At 33.9% G+C, this 21,487-nt stretch overlaps 2 protein-coding genes, 1 long non-coding RNA gene and 1 pseudogene across 3 annotated transcripts; 1 reads left to right on the top strand and 3 right to left on the bottom strand.

Moving 5' to 3' along the window:
• Positions 1 to 6,029: 6,029 nt before the first annotated feature.
• On the top strand, positions 6,030 to 9,337 carry LOC102617777 (uncharacterized). Its single transcript, XR_370908.4, has 4 exons — positions 6,030 to 6,065; positions 6,169 to 6,244; positions 7,178 to 7,248; positions 8,922 to 9,337. It is a non-coding gene; the product is annotated as an uncharacterized LOC102617777 (long non-coding RNA).
• A 1,241-nt stretch (positions 9,338 to 10,578) lies between these two features.
• Positions 10,579 to 12,658, bottom strand: LOC107177324 (putative disease resistance protein At3g14460). The gene is made up of 3 exons (XM_052443731.1): positions 12,488 to 12,658; positions 10,782 to 12,406; positions 10,579 to 10,585 (listed from the first exon to the last, which is right to left on the bottom strand). Exons 1-3 carry the CDS (start codon positions 12,656 to 12,658, stop codon positions 10,579 to 10,581), a joined length of 1,803 nt encoding a protein of 600 aa, XP_052299691.1.
• A 155-nt stretch (positions 12,659 to 12,813) lies between these two features.
• On the bottom strand, positions 12,814 to 15,243 carry LOC127902947 (putative disease resistance RPP13-like protein 1). The gene has a single exon (XM_052443011.1). It carries the CDS (start codon positions 15,145 to 15,147, stop codon positions 12,841 to 12,843), a length of 2,307 nt encoding a protein of 768 aa, XP_052298971.1. The 5' UTR covers positions 15,148 to 15,243; the 3' UTR covers positions 12,814 to 12,840.
• A 3,946-nt stretch (positions 15,244 to 19,189) lies between these two features.
• Positions 19,190 to 20,512, bottom strand: LOC102624509 (exocyst complex component SEC15A-like; annotated as a pseudogene).
• Between the last annotated feature and the right edge of the window lie 975 nt (positions 20,513 to 21,487).

The raw sequence follows: 21,487 nt of genomic DNA, 5'->3' as shown, positions 1-21,487 counted from the left end.
ATTACTTTGCTCCCTTTTCCCACCGAATTCTTCTAATTTTAATAACTTCTAACATACACACTGTCTAACTTAAATCTGCACAAAAAAAGAGTAAAATAACCATAAATATAATTATAAAAAAATATATATCAAATTCATATAAATGATACCTTTTATTGAAATGATTAAAGTAAACATCACTCAATCGCCAATTGGTCCTTTGTTGCTTGTGCTTTGTTGTGCTAGCATTGGTCTCACAAATTCTACAAAGAAATAAAATAAATATATGAAAATCATTATTTATAATATTGAATATTACAAATAAATTTTCAAAAGTCAACAAAATCATGTTATTTTATCTTGTTGACCTTCGGTCAAGGACTATTATGAAAAGTTAGCAAACAAATCAAATCATAATAGAATTCCTATATGCAAACATTTCCTAAATATTAGGCCATACTAAAATTTTATAAAACAAAACGGATTTAAACGATATTATCCCTCCACCATCTTCAACATTTTGTGACTTCCTTAGTCCTCACCCAGCACTACTAGGAGCACAGTTCCAAACGAAAAAATTAAAAAAGTACAGTAACATACTCATATCTAGGCAAAGGTAATAAACTTAAATAATATTAATAACTTAAACAAACATGAAATAAGAATAGATCAAAGAGCCAGTTCAAAAAAAAAAAAAGACCCATTTCAAAAAAAGAAAAGAAAAACTGAGCAAGTTGGTCACGAATGAAAACAAACCCATTACCTGACTGGCTAGCTAGCGACGGAGTAAGGAAAGAAACACGGCAGAAGGTCAGCAGAAAAGAGCAGAACGGGCAAAGGTAGATGCTGGTTAGGGTTTGGGTCGTGGGTAAGCGGTTGTGCTGCAGTTGAAAGCGAGAGAGAGAGAGAGAGGTGCAAATTGGAAATGTTTAATTTGTGTGTGTGTGTGTGTGTGTATATATATATATATATGTTCTAGTGAAATTACAAAAATGTCTTAATTTCAGTTTAGTTCGGAATTTCAGATTTTATAATTTTTTATCCGAAAACCGAACCGAACCATTCAGTTCGAAGTCGACTAGCCCCTTTAAGACTGGTGGTATGTCATTCAATTCCAAAGGCTTACCTAATCGAAGTTGGTTAGCCACTTTAAGACTGACGGTATGTTGTTTGAGTTCAGAAAGCACAATTTTGTTCGAAAACTTCACGAAACTCAAATAGCTCAATTTTAGGAGTAAAAAATAATAATTATCAAAACATTTTTTTATTGAGTTCATTTTAAAGTAACTTATTTCATGAAATCAAATTTCCTTATAAAATGAGGTTTCTTGAAGATACCATGAAAGAAAAAAATTGAGCTTTTAAGAGCTTTGTTCATGCATTCTTTTGTTCATATAAGCTTTGTAAAATAAGATACCTAAGCTTAATACCCTTGTTGCTTGTTCTTGTCTTGATAAACTTTGTGCATTTGAATTCCTTCAGCTTATTCTCACATGAATAAAACAATATATGTGAAATATATGCATTTCCCATTCTACATATAACACGTGGTTTGTTATCATTAAAATCGAACGACCGTATAATCATATAGGCCAACATTATTAAAATTATTAATAGAACATTTTCAAATTAAACCCCTGCTCAAAGGTCTAATTATTTTTTTTGTAAAAATTCTTTATAAGCGTATTTCCTTTTATGAAATTTGATTAATATCTAATATAAACTCTCTTTTCTTTCTTAAACCCTAATTTAATTGTGCATTTACTAATTAGTAATTGGAATGGACTAGAAGGCAGGAATTGGAATGGGTTGTGACGGAATGAGAAATGAGAATCAGAATAAGTTGTTTTCTTGAACTATAATAATCATAATCAGAATACACTATATTCCCATTTATGTGTTTACTTTGTCTTGGTATTGGAATAGTTTTAAGTTACTAAAATGCTCTCAGTTAGTTGTTGTAATTATTATTTATTGTTTATGATAATAAGTATGATTATTATTATTATTATTATTATTATTATTTCTATTGTTATTAATAACTATTGTTAACAACAACAACAACAACAACAAAAATAAAATTATTTTTGACAAATCAATCAGCGGTGGCAGCGGTTGGACAATCAACGAGCAGCAACGAAGTTGGGAGAGTGGCAATAAAGATCAATGGGTACTACATACGACTGGCGATGATCGGTGGTGCGAGGTTAGGGATGGCAATGGTGCCCGTATGCATAGCAAAAAGATTTAGTTCAAATTTTAGTTTTGATTAACCCAACCCAAATTTTTTGAGCTTTGATAAGAATTTAAAGATTTTGGGTAGCGCTTGAGCCTAAATATGAGGGTCTGATTAAAATTCAAGTCAGGAATCGGACCCTAGCTGGCCAGACCTGACCCGAAATTCAAAAATAAAAATAAAAAGTATGATTTTATTTGCATAACTTTATAAGACATGATTTTGAATTATGTTTAGTTTATTATTTATATAATTATATGGTTGAGATTTTAAATTTTAAATAATTTTATGTTTATGTTAAATTTTTTAATATATGAAGAAGGTTATGTCCCTTTTTTAAATTTAAATTACTTAAATATTAAAAAAATAAAAATTATGGAATTCAGGCTTGTACAAAAGTTCGACTTGACGCTGACTCAAATCGATCAAGCTTAACTTGACCCACAATTTAATCGGTCAATTTTTTTTTTTTTCGATTTGGGCCTTTTATTTATGTGATCAGGTTGAACTTATTGCTATCTTTAGGCACCCATCTACCCACAAATCCGCCCAAATCCACTTATTGAAACTCACTTATTTCGAATAATTTTATGAATTGTGGGTGGATATGATATTACAAATTAAAACCCACTACTTATTATGGGTGGATTTGATATAAACTAAATATTCGGCGGATAACAAGCATCACAATTGACATATACATTCATCCGAGAGGTAAGTGAATTTCGATCATGTATGTGGTAAAAGAATAACAATAACATATATATCCTATGGGGGCATCTATAGTACCTGCATGTATGCGATACATGGATTAAAAATCACCATTGGATTAAATGGAGTGAATCCAACGGCTGACATTCGTTTCATTATTAAAAAAAAAAAGTTGGAAACTTGTGAAACCCATCGTGGTTTTGTTTTGAGTAAAAAATATATAAATGAAAAAAAAATACATTTCCTCACCTCACGCACGCCTTACGACTCTCTCACCTCACCTCTCCTCTTCTTGTTCCATGACCATCAACGGCGGCGCAAGTCGGCGACGATCAAGTGAGGCAGCTGATCTTCTTCTCTGGCAACGATCAACGGCTGCACAAGCACCGCATCATTTGCAAATCTATCTCATGGCTTCTCATTTAACGAACTAACTCTTACAAATCCCTCAAATCCTCAATCGACAAAGCCTCCAAGAACTCGAGTCCATGAAAATCGAAAACCTAGCTAAAATCTCGGCCAAAAAGGCCAAGGCCAAAAAGATTGACCGTGTCGAGACCAGCCTTAAAGAATTCAGCTGCGGTATGTCGTTATTCAAGTTCAGATCCGGCGCCGTTGTCGCCCTCGTTCTATTCGTCGTATTTGGCCTCTAGAAGGGAAAGTTGTTGCGAAAATACCTTTCAAGCCCTTTGGGATATTCATGAGGACGAGCCAACGAGCCAATTGCGCCCGGTACACCTCCATACTTCAAAAATTATCTCAATACCCTAAAATCTATTTTTGCCGAAATTTTCATCGATACCCTTTAAAAACGGATAGGAAATTACTAAGTTATCCTCATTTTAAAACATTTCAACTCAACGGACAGCACCTCTCCCTTCTCTACTGAAGCAAACAAACACTCATCTGCTGCAATTCCCTCAATTATCAAACTCAAACAAATAAACACTGCAATTCCCTCAATGGCATCACCTCTACTGAAACAAACATTCATTCTCCATATATGGTAAATCAAACTTCAACACGAGCAAACTAAGCCTGAGAAGGAGAAGCTGCCACAACTGAGAAAGTGAAGCATAGTTCGTCACTACATAATCGCCGGAGAGAGTTGACCATTAACTGCAAAATTGTCAGAATGTAACTAGTTGAGACAAGTAATTCCATGTAATTAGTTTTCTTGTTACTATTCAAGGGAAAAAAATAAAAAGTTAGGGTTTTATATTGAAAAAATAGATTAATTAGTTGTGGGTCTCTCATAACATGTTCGAAAATAAATTTCTAGTTGTTTTGCTGCATGCAAATTGTGAAAAATTAATGGATTGTGCTGATTATAATTTTGTTATGTAATACAAGATTTGGTCGTGTAAGGTTATGTAAGATTCAAGGTTGTGTTTTACACGACCTTCATGTATTGCATGATTACACGACCTTCATGTATTGCACGATTACACGACCTTCATGTATTACACGTTTACACGACCTTCATGTATTGCATGTTTATACGACCTTCATGTATTATACAATTATACGATCTTCTTGTATTACACAATTACACGACCTTCAATTCCACATTTTGTTTCTTGTCAATAGAATCTGCACATTACATTTAGTTTAATTAGGCTCACAATAAATTGAAATTGTGCATATACCTTTACCTTGTGAAATGTCATTAGTTAGAGAGATTATTAATTTCCAATTATAAGTCATGATAAGTCATGATATGTCTAGTTATGAGTGAAAATATTTTATCACTGCGAATGGTGTTCTTATGTGTATAACATTACATTAATTTCCTATAGCTGATATTTTTTTTCTTAATTGATTTCATGGATTAATTATATGCAGGCATTCCTCATGTATGCTTGTATGCTTGGCCAGAGGAAGAAAGCACTTTGAAGATAAAAAAAAAAGAAAAAAACTTTTTAAATGGCTGTAATATGTTTAATTGCGACTTTAAAATTACACGAATTTTCCATTAATCATTAGATTAATTTAGTTCTTTAAAGACTTAATTTGTGCTAAGAATTTATATTTGCTGCTATGCAGAAAATGTCAATGAAAATTATTAAAAAAAGAAGTGAAATTAAATTGGAATTTAAAAAAATTCCACATCATCATTGGTTTGAATTGTAACTGGTGGCATAGGATCAGATGTCTTAAGTTTGAACTTCGTTGTGATTTCGAATTCCGAAGTATCTATATCAATAACTTCAGCTATCTTCTCCACCAATGCGGCATATGTTGTCGATCGTGGTATCATTATCCCTTTAGCCTTTGAACTTTTGAACTTATACTCGTCATTTTGTTTAATCCATTCACCATTGAAGAGAATAGACACGCGTACCAAAACCATATCTGATGATACAATAAAAACAATAATATTAAATTTCATATACAAGTAACTACACGACCTACATGACCTACACGACTATATTACTTACACGACTTACACGACTATATTTCTTACATGACGTACACGACTATATTTCTTACATGACGTACACGACTATATTTCTTACATGACCTACACGACTTACACGACTATATTACTTACACGACCTACATGACTAACTATATGACGTACACGGTATCAAAAGAATGCACGACTCGAAATATTTTCGCCATAAATAAGTTATATTGCTGAAAAATATAATTAAACAACCTACATTGCATATATTTCTACGTATAAGAAAAAATGGTGAAAATAAAATATTGTAATGTGAGGAAAATTTCTAAATTTTCCTAAAAATTAAAAAATTTAAAACCCAACAACATTAACATACCTTATTGGGTTGTTTAATAAGCAATGCACCTTTAAAGAAAGAGTGGGTGTTAAAGAAATGAATACATGATTGTATTTGTGTAAGAAGTTATGAGAGATTTTGAGAGATTCTAAGAGATTTTGAAAGAATCGGCAGCAAAAATAGATTTAGGTGAAAGAAATGAGGAAAAAAATATGAAGATAATTCATTGAGTACATTTGATGCATTCATTAAGGGTATTTCCGACTTTGCTCACATTTGTTAGGGTATTCATGAAAACAAAAAAGGGAGGGGGTATTTAAATAATTTTAAAATTATTAAAGGGTATTTAATTAAAAACCCCCGAGCCAACAGCGAACTTCGTTGATAAGATAGTGGTTTGTATTTTCTTCTTGTGTTTCTTATATTCTTTTTTTTTTTTTATGCTCGAACTTGATTTTAAAAAAAATTAATTATTTTTACCTATTTTAACTATTTTAGGCTCCAGGTGATGTGGTGCTTGACCCATCTTAGCATTACAAACCAGACCATCAAGCTCGGTGGTGGCCTCCGTCAGGTCTGTTTCTAGTTATAATTTGATATTCTGGTTATAGTTATTTCGTAAAACTTGGTTGAAATCATAACGCTCTGCAACAGTATTATGAATGATTTACTTCTTTATGAATATTCAGTGTATTAGATGTGATATATTTAAAGTGATAACACTAGCTTTTTAAAGTAATTAGTTTTGAATTGTTAATATAGCCGAACTCAGTATCCTCTCAACTAGTTTACTCGTTTTATTTTAAAGCTTTCAAAGAAATCATTTTTATATCAAGGAAACAAATGAAAGGAAAATGCTTGATTGATATTGAAATTCGTTTCGAATGATATTCAGGAATGTGATTCTGTTTCTGTCATTAAAGCTGGAAAACTGAGGTTCTCAAAGCCGAACGAATGTTGGGTCCTAGTTTGTTGAATGAATGTACTTGGAATGAATTTCCTAGCTAGAAAATTATAAAATTTTAGGAATAAAATTTACTTTTTCTATGTTTGTACCTTATTGGTGGCATTCATGAACTAAAGTGAGTTTCTTTAGGATCATTTTTTAAGTCTATTCCTAGCTTTTGTGTAATGTTGTGTGAATCATGTCTCCGTATTGCGATATTTGGGAAGAGTTAAATTGCTTAACTGGTTTTAAAGTATTGAGCTTTTTAAGTGATCTTTTTTACTTTTGAAAAAAAGTTCTTTATTTAAATATCATGATATCCTTTAGAAGGAGATAATGCTTACAATGTCATAAAAATGGTCTTTCTTTAAGGAGAAAATGATATCCTGTAGATCCTATCTTTGCTGTTGCAGCTTTAGTCTTGTATTTCTTTGCATTGACTTTGATAGATTGGTATTCTATCTCTACTTTTGCAGCTTTCTGCCCTTCTATAAATTTATTTTTGTTGAAGATAGGCTGAACACTGGTATTAAAATGCTGTATTCTTTCTTCGCCATGCAGTGATCCTCCTTGCAGATCTTGGTGACCTATATTGCTTTAGTATTGGCATATTTTTCTACTTCTTGGTGCAAGTATGATTCCCTTCTGAACCTGCCTTCTTCAGTTTCTTTTCATTATAAAAATTTTGTACAATGGATAAATACATTCATCTGTGCATCTATGTTATATGATTTGGTTCCCTTTTGCACCTATTTTCTTGAGTTCTTCACAATAGAGGGTTTTCATGCTAAAGATATATATGAACAACATTGATTTCTGTACACAAATATTATCATTATTTTTGTTTAAATGCTGAAGTTTATCCAAGTACGATAAATAATTTATGAAATATCAAAACTTGCAGAAGTCTATAAATAATTTATTGAAGTTTATTAATTTACTCCTGTCTTCAATTCCCTTTAAGTAATTTGAGTTTGGTTGCCATTAGTAGACACATCTAATTCATAACTAAATAATTTTCCATTTTTTGATAGTTTAACTATTCTTATTGCTGGTATGTTTAGTTCTTGTTTTTTAATAATAGATGTTTCTTTTACTAGCCAAATATACAGTTCTATGTTCTGAAGTCCCCTGCATTTTAACCATTCTTGACTAATTGCTGGCCTATTTGCTCAAATTATATCATTAGCCTGAAAATAGGTTTCAGATTATGAGATCTTCAAAATCTAGAGTCACAATAAAATGCTACATGTTGTTGTTTTGTTAAATTTGGTTTATACAGAATCGCCAAAATAGGTATAGCTGATAGATAATGCAAATGGCTGTTTGATAATTAGATGTTTCTTTTACTGGCCAAATATACAGTTCTATGTTCTGAAGTCCCCTGCATTTTAACCATTCTTGACTAATTGCTGGCCTATTTACTCAAATTATATCATTAGCCTGAAAATAGGTTTCAGATTATGAGATCTTCAAAATCTAGAGTCGCAATAAAATGCTACATGTTGTTGTTTTGTTAAATTTGGTTTATACAGAATCGCCAAAATAGGTATAGCTGATAGATAATGCAAAAGGCTGATTGATAATTAGATGTTTCTTTTACTAGCCAAATATACAGTTCTATGTTCTGAAGTCCCCTGCATTTTAACCATTCTTGACTAATTGCTGGCCTATTTGCTCAAATTATATCATTAGCCTGAAAATAGGTTTCAGATTATGAGATCTTCAAAATCTAGAGTCGCAATAAAATGCTACATGTTGTTGTTTTGTTAAATTTGGTTTATACAGAATCACCAGAATAGGTATAGCTGATAGATAATGCAAAAGGCTGTTTGATAATTAGATGTTTCTTTTACTGGCCAAATATACAGTTCTATGTTCTGAAGTCCCCTGCATTTTAACCATTCTTGACTAATTGCTGGCCTATTTACTCAAATTATATCATTAGCCTGAAAATAGGTTTCAGATTATGAGATCTTCAAAATCTAGAGTCGCAATAAAATGCTACATGTTGTTTTGTTAAATTTGGTTTATACAGAATCGCCAGAATAGGCATAGCTGATAGATAATACAAAAGGCTGTTTGATAATTAGATCTTCTTTTCCGGGTCAACCTGGATTAAGTTACACTGAAAGATAGTGCTCACGATTTTCTTAGGGGTATTGTTTCTTTCAATCATGTGTTAACTGTCTTGCTTCTTGTGATGTACTTATCCATTAAAACCAATTTTGGTGAATAGAACTGACAACTGTTTTGGGGATATTGTGTTTTCAATTTCTTCTGATTTTCTTTGCTTCTTGTGCAGAACACAACTCGAAGTGCTGCAAAGAAGCCAAAAGTAGCTGTTGCCTTAGTGTTTGGCGATGATAGTGATGAAGAGCAGTGAAAATCAATCCCCATGTCTGCTTCCCAACAATGTATTTTATGTAGTCACTCATAAATTTAAGCATTTCATTTCTTGTCTCTCATTAGTTGATAAAAAAGTAACATATTTCAAAGTTGAAAAAAATAAATTCTATTGGAAAAATATGAATTCGTCGACATGTTGTCTTCTCCAATTTCAAAAAGCCTTCAGAAATTGAATTTGTTCAACAGTCTACTTGAAACTTATATCAGTTTTTTTTTCCCCTTAGCAACAATGTTAGAGATTTTTAGCAAAGGTGATTATTTTATCCTTAAATGTAATTAGATTAACAATGGGTAGAAGATTGATACCTATTGGATTGAAAATTCTCATGCTTGGTCTCCTAGCCACCCAAACCTGTTCATGTGAAATAATTGGGGAGTTCTTTTTGGTTTTAAAATCTTTTAGTAGGATGAACCTAGTTCTTCAAAATTGACGCAATTTTTGCTCATTTTTTTATCATATTGAATCCATATATTGTTCTGGCATAATCATATGTTCACTTAAATCAGTTTGGTATTACAAATTTCGCTCAAATTTGAAAAATACCAATTTCCACCATAATCCAGCCAAAATTCATTGTGTTTGACATTTTTCAAGCTTTAGTCATCAAATTGAAGGCATACATTGCTTAGGTAAAGTTTCATAATAATCAAAACAATTATGATTACTGATTCAATAATTAACCACATGGAACCGAATATTTATATATTCCATCATTTTTTAATAAAAAGCAAGCATTGTATTTTAGAGAGATTAAAATTAAAGATAACATAAATTGATTAGCACTTGTTATTTTCATATATCTATATAATTTTTGTGTGTTTATGAATAATATAATATTAACGAAAAATGATAGGCCAACTAATGACCTCTTGTAGTGCAAGCAATAAAACGGCTAGCCGTGTTGAAACAGAATGCATGTAAAAACAAAACTGTTTTATGCTAATACATGATATGCTACATTTTACATTTCCCAGTAGGTGTGGGGTTTTATACCTTGACACCACAATACCAAACAGAGAAATATTGATTCCAGAGCAGAAGATTCTACCTGGCGAGCACATAGCACATAGAAGGTTAGCAACAATATAAGCCTGTCTGATTACTAAATGAAATCAAGTCAACAGAGTAAGAGCATTTCATTCTCCTAACTGCAATTCCAAGACAAAAGGCCAGTCAATAGACAATTAAGTCTCGTTTCATTTTCTCAAAATTTATGCCCCGTCAGGTCTGTTACGTCAGCCAAAAATAAACTCAAACCATATCTGAAAAGGGCATATAGTCTGAGATCACAAATGCTGGGAAATGTTAAAAATGGAGGGAGGAAAAAAAAAGTGACCAATACAGAATAACGCAGAGCAAATAACAGAGTAAAGTGGAATCTATATGCAAATATACCCAGCTAAACTTTGCGACAAATGCTTGAATCTAGTCAATCCACCAGTTTCAATTATCTCCAACCAAATGAACAAGCATAAAACCCCTACAACAAGGATTAAAGACAGTTTTAAGATTTGAATTACTGAATATTTCTCCTTTCATAAGTCAATAATCATTAAACCCTGCAACATAGGATAAAAATGAAATTACGATTACACAATTTAGTTTAGTTTACAAATTGAAATTAATAGTTTAGTTTACAAATGAAATCTAGTTTAAAAATTACGATGAGTCTTCTCCAAAACCAATCTCTAATCAATTTTGACATAAGGTATGTGGGTAATCATGGGCCAATATTTTCGTTTATACTTTCTGCACCTTTTCTCTATCAATGGGCAATCGTGGATAATTAGTTGCAAAAGTGATTTGGGCAGGCCTTGTTCTGGAAAGTATTTGAGCTTCGGACAAAAATGGAGATCCAGAGTTTCCAATGAAGTGAGGTTTTCACCAATTGAAGATAGGCATATCAGATTTGGCATAGATGAAATACGCAGTACAGTTAAAGAGGCAGGAAACCGTGGAGATGACACCAGGTCTGGACATCCTTCGCAGATTTCTAATCGTTTGAGAGAGGTGAATCTGTTCAATCCCCACTCAAACAATGGCTTACATATCTTTAGATCATTAACCACAAGTGATTGAAGGTTGGTGGGAAAACCATCCTCCGGAAAAGACACCAATCTAGGACACAAACCTATTTCTAAACATAGAAGAGAGGTGAGATTGTGCATGCAGTTGGGTAAGGCCTTCAGATTCTCACAATCCAATATCTCGAGCTTAGTCAGTTTCGCATAAGGCAATCCTCCTTCGGGAAATGATTCAAGATTTGGACATTGTTCTATCCGTATCTCTTGAAGATGGTGGAGATTATGCAAACCACCAGGTAATATTTTAAGATTTTCTAACCATGAAATAGTGATTTCCTCAAGGGATGTATTGTCCAAACTTTCTGCGAATGACTCCAGCTTTGAACAAAATCTGACACGAAGGCACTTAAGAGCCTGAGGTAGATTTCCATTCCGTGACAAGAAAGCAAGATTCAAGCAATAACTGACCTCAAGATGCTCCAGCGTGGCAGGTAACTCGTTTTCTGAAGAAAAAGGTGTGAGGGAGGTGCACCCATTGCTGCTACAGCGGATGTCCTTTTCCCCGGTCAAAGTCCTTAAATTATGACAGCTGTTAATAATCAGCCGCTTCAGGCTCGGAGCAAGCTGGATTCTAGCAATATGTGTCAAAGAATTACAGTTATAAATGTTAAGACTTTCAAGAGATGTACTGCTATTTTCCATCCATGCCTCAGGTAAGCATTTCAAAGCATAACATCCTTCAATTTCAATTGTTCTCAACCGGGAAGGCAGAGAAACCTCTGGAAATGAAACAAGTGACTTACAATACCGAATCTTCAAACTCTGAAGAGATGAGTAGGAGTTGTGCATCCATGCCTCGGGTAAGGATTTCAAAGCATTGCATCCTTCAATATCAATTGTTCTCAACCGGGAAGGCAGAGCAGCCTCGGGAAATGAAATGAGTGAAGTGCAGTGAGCTATCCGCATCTCTGTAAGGGAACTAAGGGTGAGCAATGCTTGTGGTAGCCTTGTAAGGCCTTCACAATAACTCAATTCCAAAAATCGAAGCCTGCACTGCAACTCTGGCTGTTGTTGATCATGTTGTTCATCTGTTACCAAGGAAAGAAGTTGGGGACATCTTGAAATCTGCAGCCGATTAAGGGATCTAACGTCCTGTAGCAACCGAGTCTCACTCCACCATAAATACGTTAGTTCTCGGACATTTACAATCCCCACTTTTTCCAACTTAGGTAACCCTTTCTCAAAGATAACCACCTGATTTGAGCTCGGGACGATTGGGCTGCTGAACACCACACCTTTACATCCATTGATTTGTAATCCACTGAGAGCTGGAAGATATTTAATTGTCACTAGCAACTGTCCACAACATTGAATGTCGAGCACCTCCAATAAAGGAAGACATTCGGGCAGTGTTCCCTGCAGTTAAGAACAACATACAAGAGAAAGAGTTCGCAGCTTAGGAAACCCATCAACTTCTTGACCTGCTCCGCAAGGAATCCACTCTTCCCATTCTCGCATATGAAAAAAAGAAAGAGTCTCCAGTGATGGAAAGGGAGTTGAACAACTGTTTCCATAAAACTCTGGACCGACGCTCTTTACTCTATCCATTCTACTTATCTCAAGATGCTTTAGAAGTGGTAGTTGCCCAACTGATGGCAAAGATGTACACTTGCCGCAACCTTCAAATCTAAGGAATAGCAATTTTAAGAATGAGGATTCTCCTAACCAATTTGGAAATTTCGTACCACCGTAGCCTGTGATGGTAAGCTTCTCTAGCTTTTGATGAGGTTTCAGCATGTCAAGCACACGTGTCTCAACTTCAGCTGCATCACTAATATCAGTACTCCATTCAAGCAAAAAGCTTTAAGATTCAATTTGCCGTTTAACTGAGCCTCACTGGCATCGCCAACATCTTTCACATTCTCCAACTTCGAAATTTTTAGTGTCCCCTGAAGATGCGTCAAAGACTTTAACTCACGTAGTCCAGAACCACCGTCTTTTCCCACAACAAATGTACACAAAGTCAAGAGACAAGTCAATTTACCGAATCCCTTTGGCATTTCTTCCAATGAATCAACATTAGAATTTCTCAGATGATGCAATTTCATCAGATTTCCCATGTCTTTACACAACTTCTTGAGTCGATGACAGTTTTCCAACAAAATTGTATGCAAGTTGTACAGTGAGTTAATTGACTCAGGCAAAATTTGAATTTCAGTTCCGGATAAGTTTAGAAAGCGTAAATGCTTCAAATTTCCAATTTCATTTGGTAGCTTAGAGACGCAATACCCATGCAACGAAAAGACCCTTAGGCGTGGGAGATTCAATAGCAACTGAAGAACACTCCAAGCCAAATAATTGCCCTCATAATTTGACAACTTCATTGGTAAAAATGTTCGCAAATGTTTCACATCACAGATGGACACCAACTTATTTTTGCCATCATATTTTCCACGAATGTACGAAAAATGATGAAGAGTTTGAGAAAACTTTTGTCGGTTTTCACCTTCAAATTTATCGTCCATTCTGAAGCATCTCCCCCCGGCAGCCCACTGAGTTAGGTCATTAATGAGGTCGTGCATCACAAATAGGGATGCATCTTTACTTGACTGTTGGAACAATGACCTTGAATACAACTCCCTAACGAAATCGCGGCCTAAATCTTCCAATTTCCTTCTACTGTTTGCTTGATGTAAGAAACCTTCTGCAATCCACAATAAAATTATTTCTTCCTCGTGAAATTCATAATCTTTAGGAAACAGCGAGCAATATGCGAAGCACTGTTTCAATTGTGGAGGAAGAAAATGGTAGCTCACTCCTAAGGCTGGTATAATATCGCATTTGTGCTCCTGTAAATCCCATATGTCAGTATTGAGCACAAATTCCCAGTCTCTCGGGTCATCTTTGCCCCGTAAAAGGCTGCCAAGAGTTTTTGCAGCCAAAGGCAATCCCTTGCACTTCATCGCTATCTTCTCTCCAACTTCCTTCAAGGATTGATGCATGCTGAAATCCCTAGCCCCCAAGGATATTTGAGTGAGCACACACAAACAATCATCGTTTGACAACTCTTTCAACTGATATGCTGGATCAGCCCCCATATTTACTGTAACACCTAGATTGCGAGTTGTGACAACAATCTTACTTCCGGGTGCAACAGCCTCAAAGGGACAGCTCAGGATGCTCCAATAATTGTAACTCTCGTTCCACACGTCATCCAAAACGAGCAAAAATTTCTTTCCGGACAATTGCTTCTTCAGTTTCTGTTGAAGCAAATTTAAATCATCTTTGTCCGTACACTGATCACTAGCAACGGAATTTAGGATAGATTTTGAAATCCTAAAAACATCAAATTCCTCAGAGACACAAGTCCACGCTTTGATCTCAAAATGACGTTGCACTCGATCATCGTTATAGACGGGCTGAGCAAGAGTTGTCTTCCCAACGCCGCCCATCCCGTTAATAGAAATAACAGAGAATCCATCATCAGCTCTTAAATCATCCCTCAACAACAATTCAACAATCGCCTCCTTATCTTTTTCCCTCCCATAAATTTTGGCTTCATTCACCAAAGATGTTGTGGGTAATCTTTGCGCGATACTTCTTGACGTGCCACCTGAAATTACGTTTTTCAACTTCAACAGGTTTATGTCCCGTTCAATATCTTGCAACCGAGCATTGACCTCCTTCACTTTGGACACCATCATGGAATCAAACTGAATAGATCGAGGACTAAAGTTGGTGCAGCCAGTGGGAATGAGATTCCGAAACTTACTCGTACTAGTACCGGGTTGGTCAGCAGCAGCTGGTCCCTGAAGCAGCATCTCCCTCCGCAAAGCTTCAGTTTCAAACTCATCCAGTATGTCTTCAACATCATAAGCTAAGTTTTGAAGCTTGTCAAGCCACTTCTTAACTGACTTGTCCTTCGTCTGCCTGTCCTCAGCATCAGCAAGTACTGCCTGGATCATCTCCATTTTGTCCTTCCACCTCATGAAATCAGCCTTCAACTTCTCATGCTGTGTAAACAACTCAAGTGAAGCCAGCTTTTTTATAAGCAACTCAAATGAAGCCGTGAGCACCGCCTCTCCGATGATTGACATTTTTTTTTTTTTGGTTGAAGGAAAAGAGTAAATTATGAAAAAAGAAGAAGAAAAAAATCTGCTGAAATTGAACAAAGTCTAGTAGTATGTGATTTTGGTTTGTGAAGAGTGAAGCAAGCAAGAGAATGCAATGTGAAATGGTGTACGCAAAAACAAGCATTGGCCGGGTTAGTTGGGTCATTAAATTTTTCATCAGCACCAACAATTCAGCTAGCGACGACCAAAACACCACCACGCCAATCCACGGGTATCTGCCACTAAAGTCAAGCATGAGTAATTGGCTGAGTTGATTATTCTACAAAATATTTTAAAATTATTTGATAAATAATTGTTAGTCAAATATTTAAATAGTTTTATTTATTTTATTTAATAAACAATAATATATCTGGTATGTAATAATGTATAATTTAAATAATTTACATTTGTTTATTTTAATTATATATGATTATCTAATACTAATTTATTATAAATCTAATTTTTAAATTAGTTGTTTTTTAAATTAATTTTAATTTTTGTTGATAGTGAGAGGCTCGGTAATGAGATTTGTATCCATTGCTGGTTGAGTGAAAGTCATTAATGTTATTCAAATGAAGAAGATAAAATCTACATAAATTGAACGAAGTCTAGTTTATGTGAATAACAAGCTTTACGTGGAAATTGCACTATTTGTGCCACGAAAAAAGTGGCTTAACCCATACTCTCACTAATTCCAACAATACTACAATTCTTTAAAGAAAAAGTCAAAAATAGTTCAGTATAGCGACGGCCAAAACACGACCACACAATCGCGGTTCCGCCACTAGGGAAGCATGAGTAATTTGCTTTGGTTACTGATCATTCGATTATTATATCAAATATTTTATAAATAATCAATTAAATATTTATATAATTTTATTTATTTTATTAGGAACGACTTTAACCATAGGCAAATTAGATAATTATTTAAGGGCGCACTATATTTTAGATAGACCCTATTTTTTAATGATTGCTTTAATAATACTCTAATTAATAAAGATTTTTAAATTATATACTATAGAACAACCTATTTTTTAGACATATCTCTAATTAATAATTATTCTACAGCTACGATTTGTTTTTATAAAAATTTTATACTTGATAAGTAAAGAGTAATAAAAAAATTTCTCATAATTCTTATACAAATTATAATTTATTATATATTTAACTTTTATTAGTTGTCTTCTTTACTAAAAATTTTGTCATAATGTTTAAGTCATTGATCAAAATGAAAAGTAGTATCTAATGATGTCAATCCATCAAAAGTTGCAATACATGAAATTATCGACAATTTGATTATATGAAATCAATGTTGCAAAATATATGTAAAATATTTAATTATGAATATATACACTTATATCTTTGATACATAAATTGAATTCTAAATAATATATCACCACTCATTACTTTGTCATGTTTTAACTAGTCATCTATATATAGTTGCATGAGATGGCTAGCAACTCATGGAGGCGTTTTGCATTTTAACCAATTTACTTGTTCGAAAAATGATACTGAGTGGATTATACTATTAATTAAATTAAATTGAATTATATATAATTTGATCTCAATGTCCTGAAATGGATCGGCAGATGGAATCAAGAATAATCTGATTCCCGCAAGCACAGTAAAGAGACTATTTTCATTGACCGGCACTACAGTTTCAGGAATACAAATTATCAAGTACCACAAATTAATTTCATCTCTTTGAAATATTATGAACAAGAATAATCTAATGGCTATGCATTGTTCAATCCAATGGACATGATTCCCAGAACTTTACAAAGGACAATTTACACTTGTTTTATACAATACTCTATGCTAAATAATCCTTATCATCAGTCATCAATTTTTGCTGAGTCAATTTCCATGTCAAGACTTGTAGATGTTGAGATCTAGGCAAAGGGTGCTCACAAAGGCATTTCACTGAATATCTAATTCATTCCATCAAACACCTAACCTGTTCTAACGTCTGTTATTTACAATATTCGAATTCATAATTGATACACTGGATACTTAAAAGACCCCTTGTTAAAATAATTTTTCTCACATTAAAATGCATTAACAAGAGTACGTGACGGAGTTAAAGGCTCATCTTGTGAATTCGTGGCGACAGTTGCCGATCGATGATAAAATTAATTAGTTAAATTTATTTTTTATATTTGAATTCAATTATAAATAGTTGAGAAAGCATAAATAAATAACAATGATACATAATTTTTGTAATATTCTTCTCTATAATTGTTGGATTCAATAGTACGTTAAATGAGAGACAAGATTGACTGTAGTATCAAATTCTTCATAGGAAGATTAATACTTGAAAGAGATCGATCAGTCGATCAGTTGCAAGCTTTCCTGTTATTGAAATTTTATTTTCTAAACAAAAATAGCTGACACAATATCTACTTAATATTTGATTCAAGCTAGGTTTATTGCAGATATTTTTTTTCACTATTTTTTTTAATGCTAATGCTATGTATATAACAATGAGTTTATCGCTGATTGCGTTGTTGGCAACGTTGGAAAAAGAATGTATTAAATAATTTGTTTTAAAAAAAATCTATCTACGCAAGTGATCAGAAGCTGTATGTACTACGTATAAATCAATTTAACATTTTGGTTCTAGTGAAGTGGCGCATTAAAAAACAAACAGGCATCTCGGGATATTTGTTAAAACATTTGGGTGAATGAGGAATTACATATTGAGTCATAAACCTGCAGAAAATCCATCAGGTACCATTATCGGTTTGATAATTGTCAAACCAGCAGCAATTGAGTTTTTTTTTAAAAATAAAAATAAAAGCTAATAGCTGGTTGCGTGTGGGTCTAATAATTTAAATTTTGTACAGGTATGAGTTTGGTAATAGCAAGCTTACAGTGGACGATGCCGATTGCTTCCCTACGTGAGATTGATGATCTACATCAGTGCAGATCATAAGTGCAAGGCTCTGCTGCATTTGATGGGATTGATGTGCGATGGTGATGCATGATGACTGGCTCTGCTGCGTTCGACAATCAGCATCGACAATCATGGCTTCTAGTTCTCATCAACAAGGCTACAAATCAATAATGGGTGTTGCACTTAGGCTTGGCAAAATTCGGGTCCGGTCCGGATTTTGGTGTTGCCCGGGACCAGACTGGATGAGAGAAATGCAAACCCGGACCCGGGCTAAAACCCGATTTTTCCGGGTGCGGTCCGGGCTTGAGCCCGGCACCTTCCGGGTCCGGGTTTTGATCCGGGCTTTTTAAACCCGCATGTGATAAATTTAATTTTTTTTCAATTTTTTTCTTCAATTTTTTTTTTAATTTCTGTAACAATACAAATTTTTAAAAAGAAAATAATCAAATAAACTCATTCAATTTCAAATTTTAAAAAAGAAAATAGTCAAATACAAATATATAACAGATTAACAATACAAATTTTGCACAAATGATAAATAAAAATGATTTCAATCTACTTTTTAATACCTAAATTTATCAAATTTCTAACTTAAACTCATTCAATCTATATATAAAATAAATAAATTAAATTCAACAACACAATAATTACACAATAAATTTAAATAACATCCAATATATCATAAATTCATAATTATATATTTATATATAATATATTTATTTTTTTAAAATTTATTAAAAAACCGGGTCCGGTCCGGGTTCCGGGTTTTTTGTGTTGAACCCGGACTCGGGACCGGAAATGTCCGGGTTTGAGAAATTCAAACCCAGATCCGGTTTTTATATGCATGCGGTCTGGGTTTTGCCCGGACCGGATTGGCCGGGTCCGGTCCGGGCGGGCTTTTTTGACACCCCTAGTTGCACTGGTGTTTTTTTTTTTTTTTTTGGGAATTGAGGATAAAATTGGGTTCATAAATTTTTTGGGGGGATGTAATTATTAGTTCCAGAAAGGGTAATTTTTAAAAACTTCCCTTGAGGTTTGAGGCTGTTATAAGCAGATGGCCAAAATCATTTTATTTGTAAAAAACCCCCTGCCGTCAGTTAAATTTTCTCTTGACTAGTAGTTGACTTTGAAAAGACAAAATTATGCTTAGTGACAGTGCGTTGCAGAATCCATATGAGAAAATTGTTCTTCCAAAACAAATGTTATTTTGGCCACTGCTGTTTCCCACATTGTCTCAAGCTGATCAGGTAATAATAGCCCTCCGGCAGTCCTCAGGACCCGATCCTCCACTATGAAGTATCCAGCAATTTGTGCCAAAAAAGTTTGATATGATTCAACAAATGGCTGCACTGAAGAGATCTGTAAGTCGGAAGTAAGTTGCAACAAGCGATTCCTATAATAATATTCACGAAACTGCGATGGGATCCCAAGGCAAGTATGGATATGATATGCCCGATAAAGTGGCGTGAGATCAAACTTCAAAACTGAATCTTCGTCGATCTCCTCAACTTCTAAAGTAAATGAAAAATCTCCAAAGCCTGAAAGATTCTGTTCCTCAGCTTTCCTTTGACGATCCAGCATTTCCTCATCTCTCTAACGAGCCGATGCAACCCGACCTATTGCTGTTTGTCCAATATCCTTCGCAGAACTCCTTACATGAACTAGCGATTCATTAAATTGACTAGTAACTTTCTTTTCAATATGCGTCTTTATCACTGGAATTGTGTTTTCTATTACCATTTTCAGTGCCTTCACAAGAATAATCTGCAAGTAATTCTTCTCGATCAGATCAATGGTTTTCAGGGCAGGGTAAAACTGGCCATCGGTAATATGATTGTTACACTTAACACAAAGATCCAACACTTGCACACATATCTTGCCCATTTTGATTGCTCCAGTGACATTCTTTTTAATAGCATAAGATTCAAGAAGCTCCTCGAGTTTGATCAGTAATGCACTCCCAACCTCTTGCAACCTATAATTATCACTGGAGAGATCACTTTTCAGTTCTTCAGCATCAACTAGCACGCCTCGAAGCTCATCAACTGCGAGGATAAATTCCTCATAGTGAGTCTTACAGAGCTCCTCAATCTCAGCTTCCTTCTTCCCAACAACACTTTTGAGCTGATGAAGCAGCGCTTCCGGACGCCCCGCCTCAAATGCAAAGAGACGAAATAAAACAAGAGAGAAAAGGAACTTCACCCATTCAAAATGACACTGTGCTAAAAGCAATAAAACGGCAACTCTTTGATAACAATACAAAATGTCAATAATGCCCCTAATTAGTCAAACGGCAACCAAACGGAACTAAAACGTAAGGGGTCTTTTACAAATAAAACGATTTTGGTCATCTACTTGCAACAGCCTCGAATCTCAGGGGAGGTTTTTAAAAATTACCCGTTCTAGAAATGGGAGTTTGATGGCAACATCCTTTAGGAATGTTCTAGAATACATTTGAGGTATTATGTCATTCATATAACAAGCAATAATATCATGACATGTGTGCATTTATTTTGAACCACTATCATGCAAGTGGTGGTTATATTAAATTTAATTACACTTGTCATGCATGCATCAATTGATTGTAGTACATTTGAGATATTCTAGAATTTCTCTTTTTAGGAATCAGACTCTCATTTCCTAGTCTCATTTGTTGTGGGTCCCAATCAATTGATTCCTATTTCCATCCTTATTTTGTGAAGTAAACTAATGTTGCCAATGACTTCGATTTTGGATTCTGATTCTCAATCCGTGAAGTAAAACGCACCATAAGAGTTTTAATTTAGGAGAAAATAATCATGCAAACAAAAGAAGATGATAATAAAAAAGTAAGTTTGCTATTATTTTATTGTTATGCTCAAATTGCAATGATAGAAAGAATGTTGAACAAATGCTCAACAAATATCCTGTTAACAAGCATCAACTACTTAATAGATTATTGTTGAATAATCTGCTATTGTTCGAGTTTTTTGTTTCAAGTTTAGTTTGTATTAACTAATATAATATAGTGGTTGTGAAGGAGGAAAGTTTTATCGTAGATCAATTCTTGGTAATGACAGACGTTATAAGTTACACTATTGCATTCACTATTAAAGAGGTGTAAAGTTAAATGAATTTTCTTATATTAATTTTCTTTTCTTCGCGTGGTTAATTAAGGGTGATGATATATCCACCACATATTTTTTGTAAACCCACCTCATTTTCAGAAAAAATAATTATAAAAAGTTGCACATTGTTTTTAAAAATTTTCAAGTCAAGAAGAAATTTGCAGAATTAATTAATTAAATCTTTCTTAATTTACTTTTTGTTACTTAGATTTTTTTATTATATTTGATTACAAACTTGCTTTAGTATAAGTTTAAATTGAATATTTTACCTTTATATGTTAAAACGATGAAGAATTTACTTTAACTTCAATATTTTTCTAAT

Source organism: Citrus sinensis, chromosome 6 (genome assembly GCF_022201045.2).
Source record: "Citrus sinensis cultivar Valencia sweet orange chromosome 6, DVS_A1.0, whole genome shotgun sequence".
Taxonomy (NCBI): domain Eukaryota; kingdom Viridiplantae; phylum Streptophyta; class Magnoliopsida; order Sapindales; family Rutaceae; genus Citrus; species Citrus sinensis.
This window is presented reverse-complemented; position numbering and strand designations above follow the sequence as displayed.

Coding starts and splice junctions, on each gene's coding strand:
- LOC127902947 (XM_052443011.1), bottom strand. CDS start 15,147: ATGTCAATCATCGGAGAGGCGGTGCTCACGGCTTCATTTGAGTTGCTT.
- LOC107177324 (XM_052443731.1), bottom strand. CDS start 12,658: ATGGATAGAGTAAAGAGCGTCGGTCCAGAGTTTTATGGAAACAGTTGT. Junction 12,407..12,487: donor AGCTGCGAACTCTTTCTCTT/GTATGTTGTTCT, acceptor TGTTGTGGACAG/TTGCTAGTGACAATTAAATA.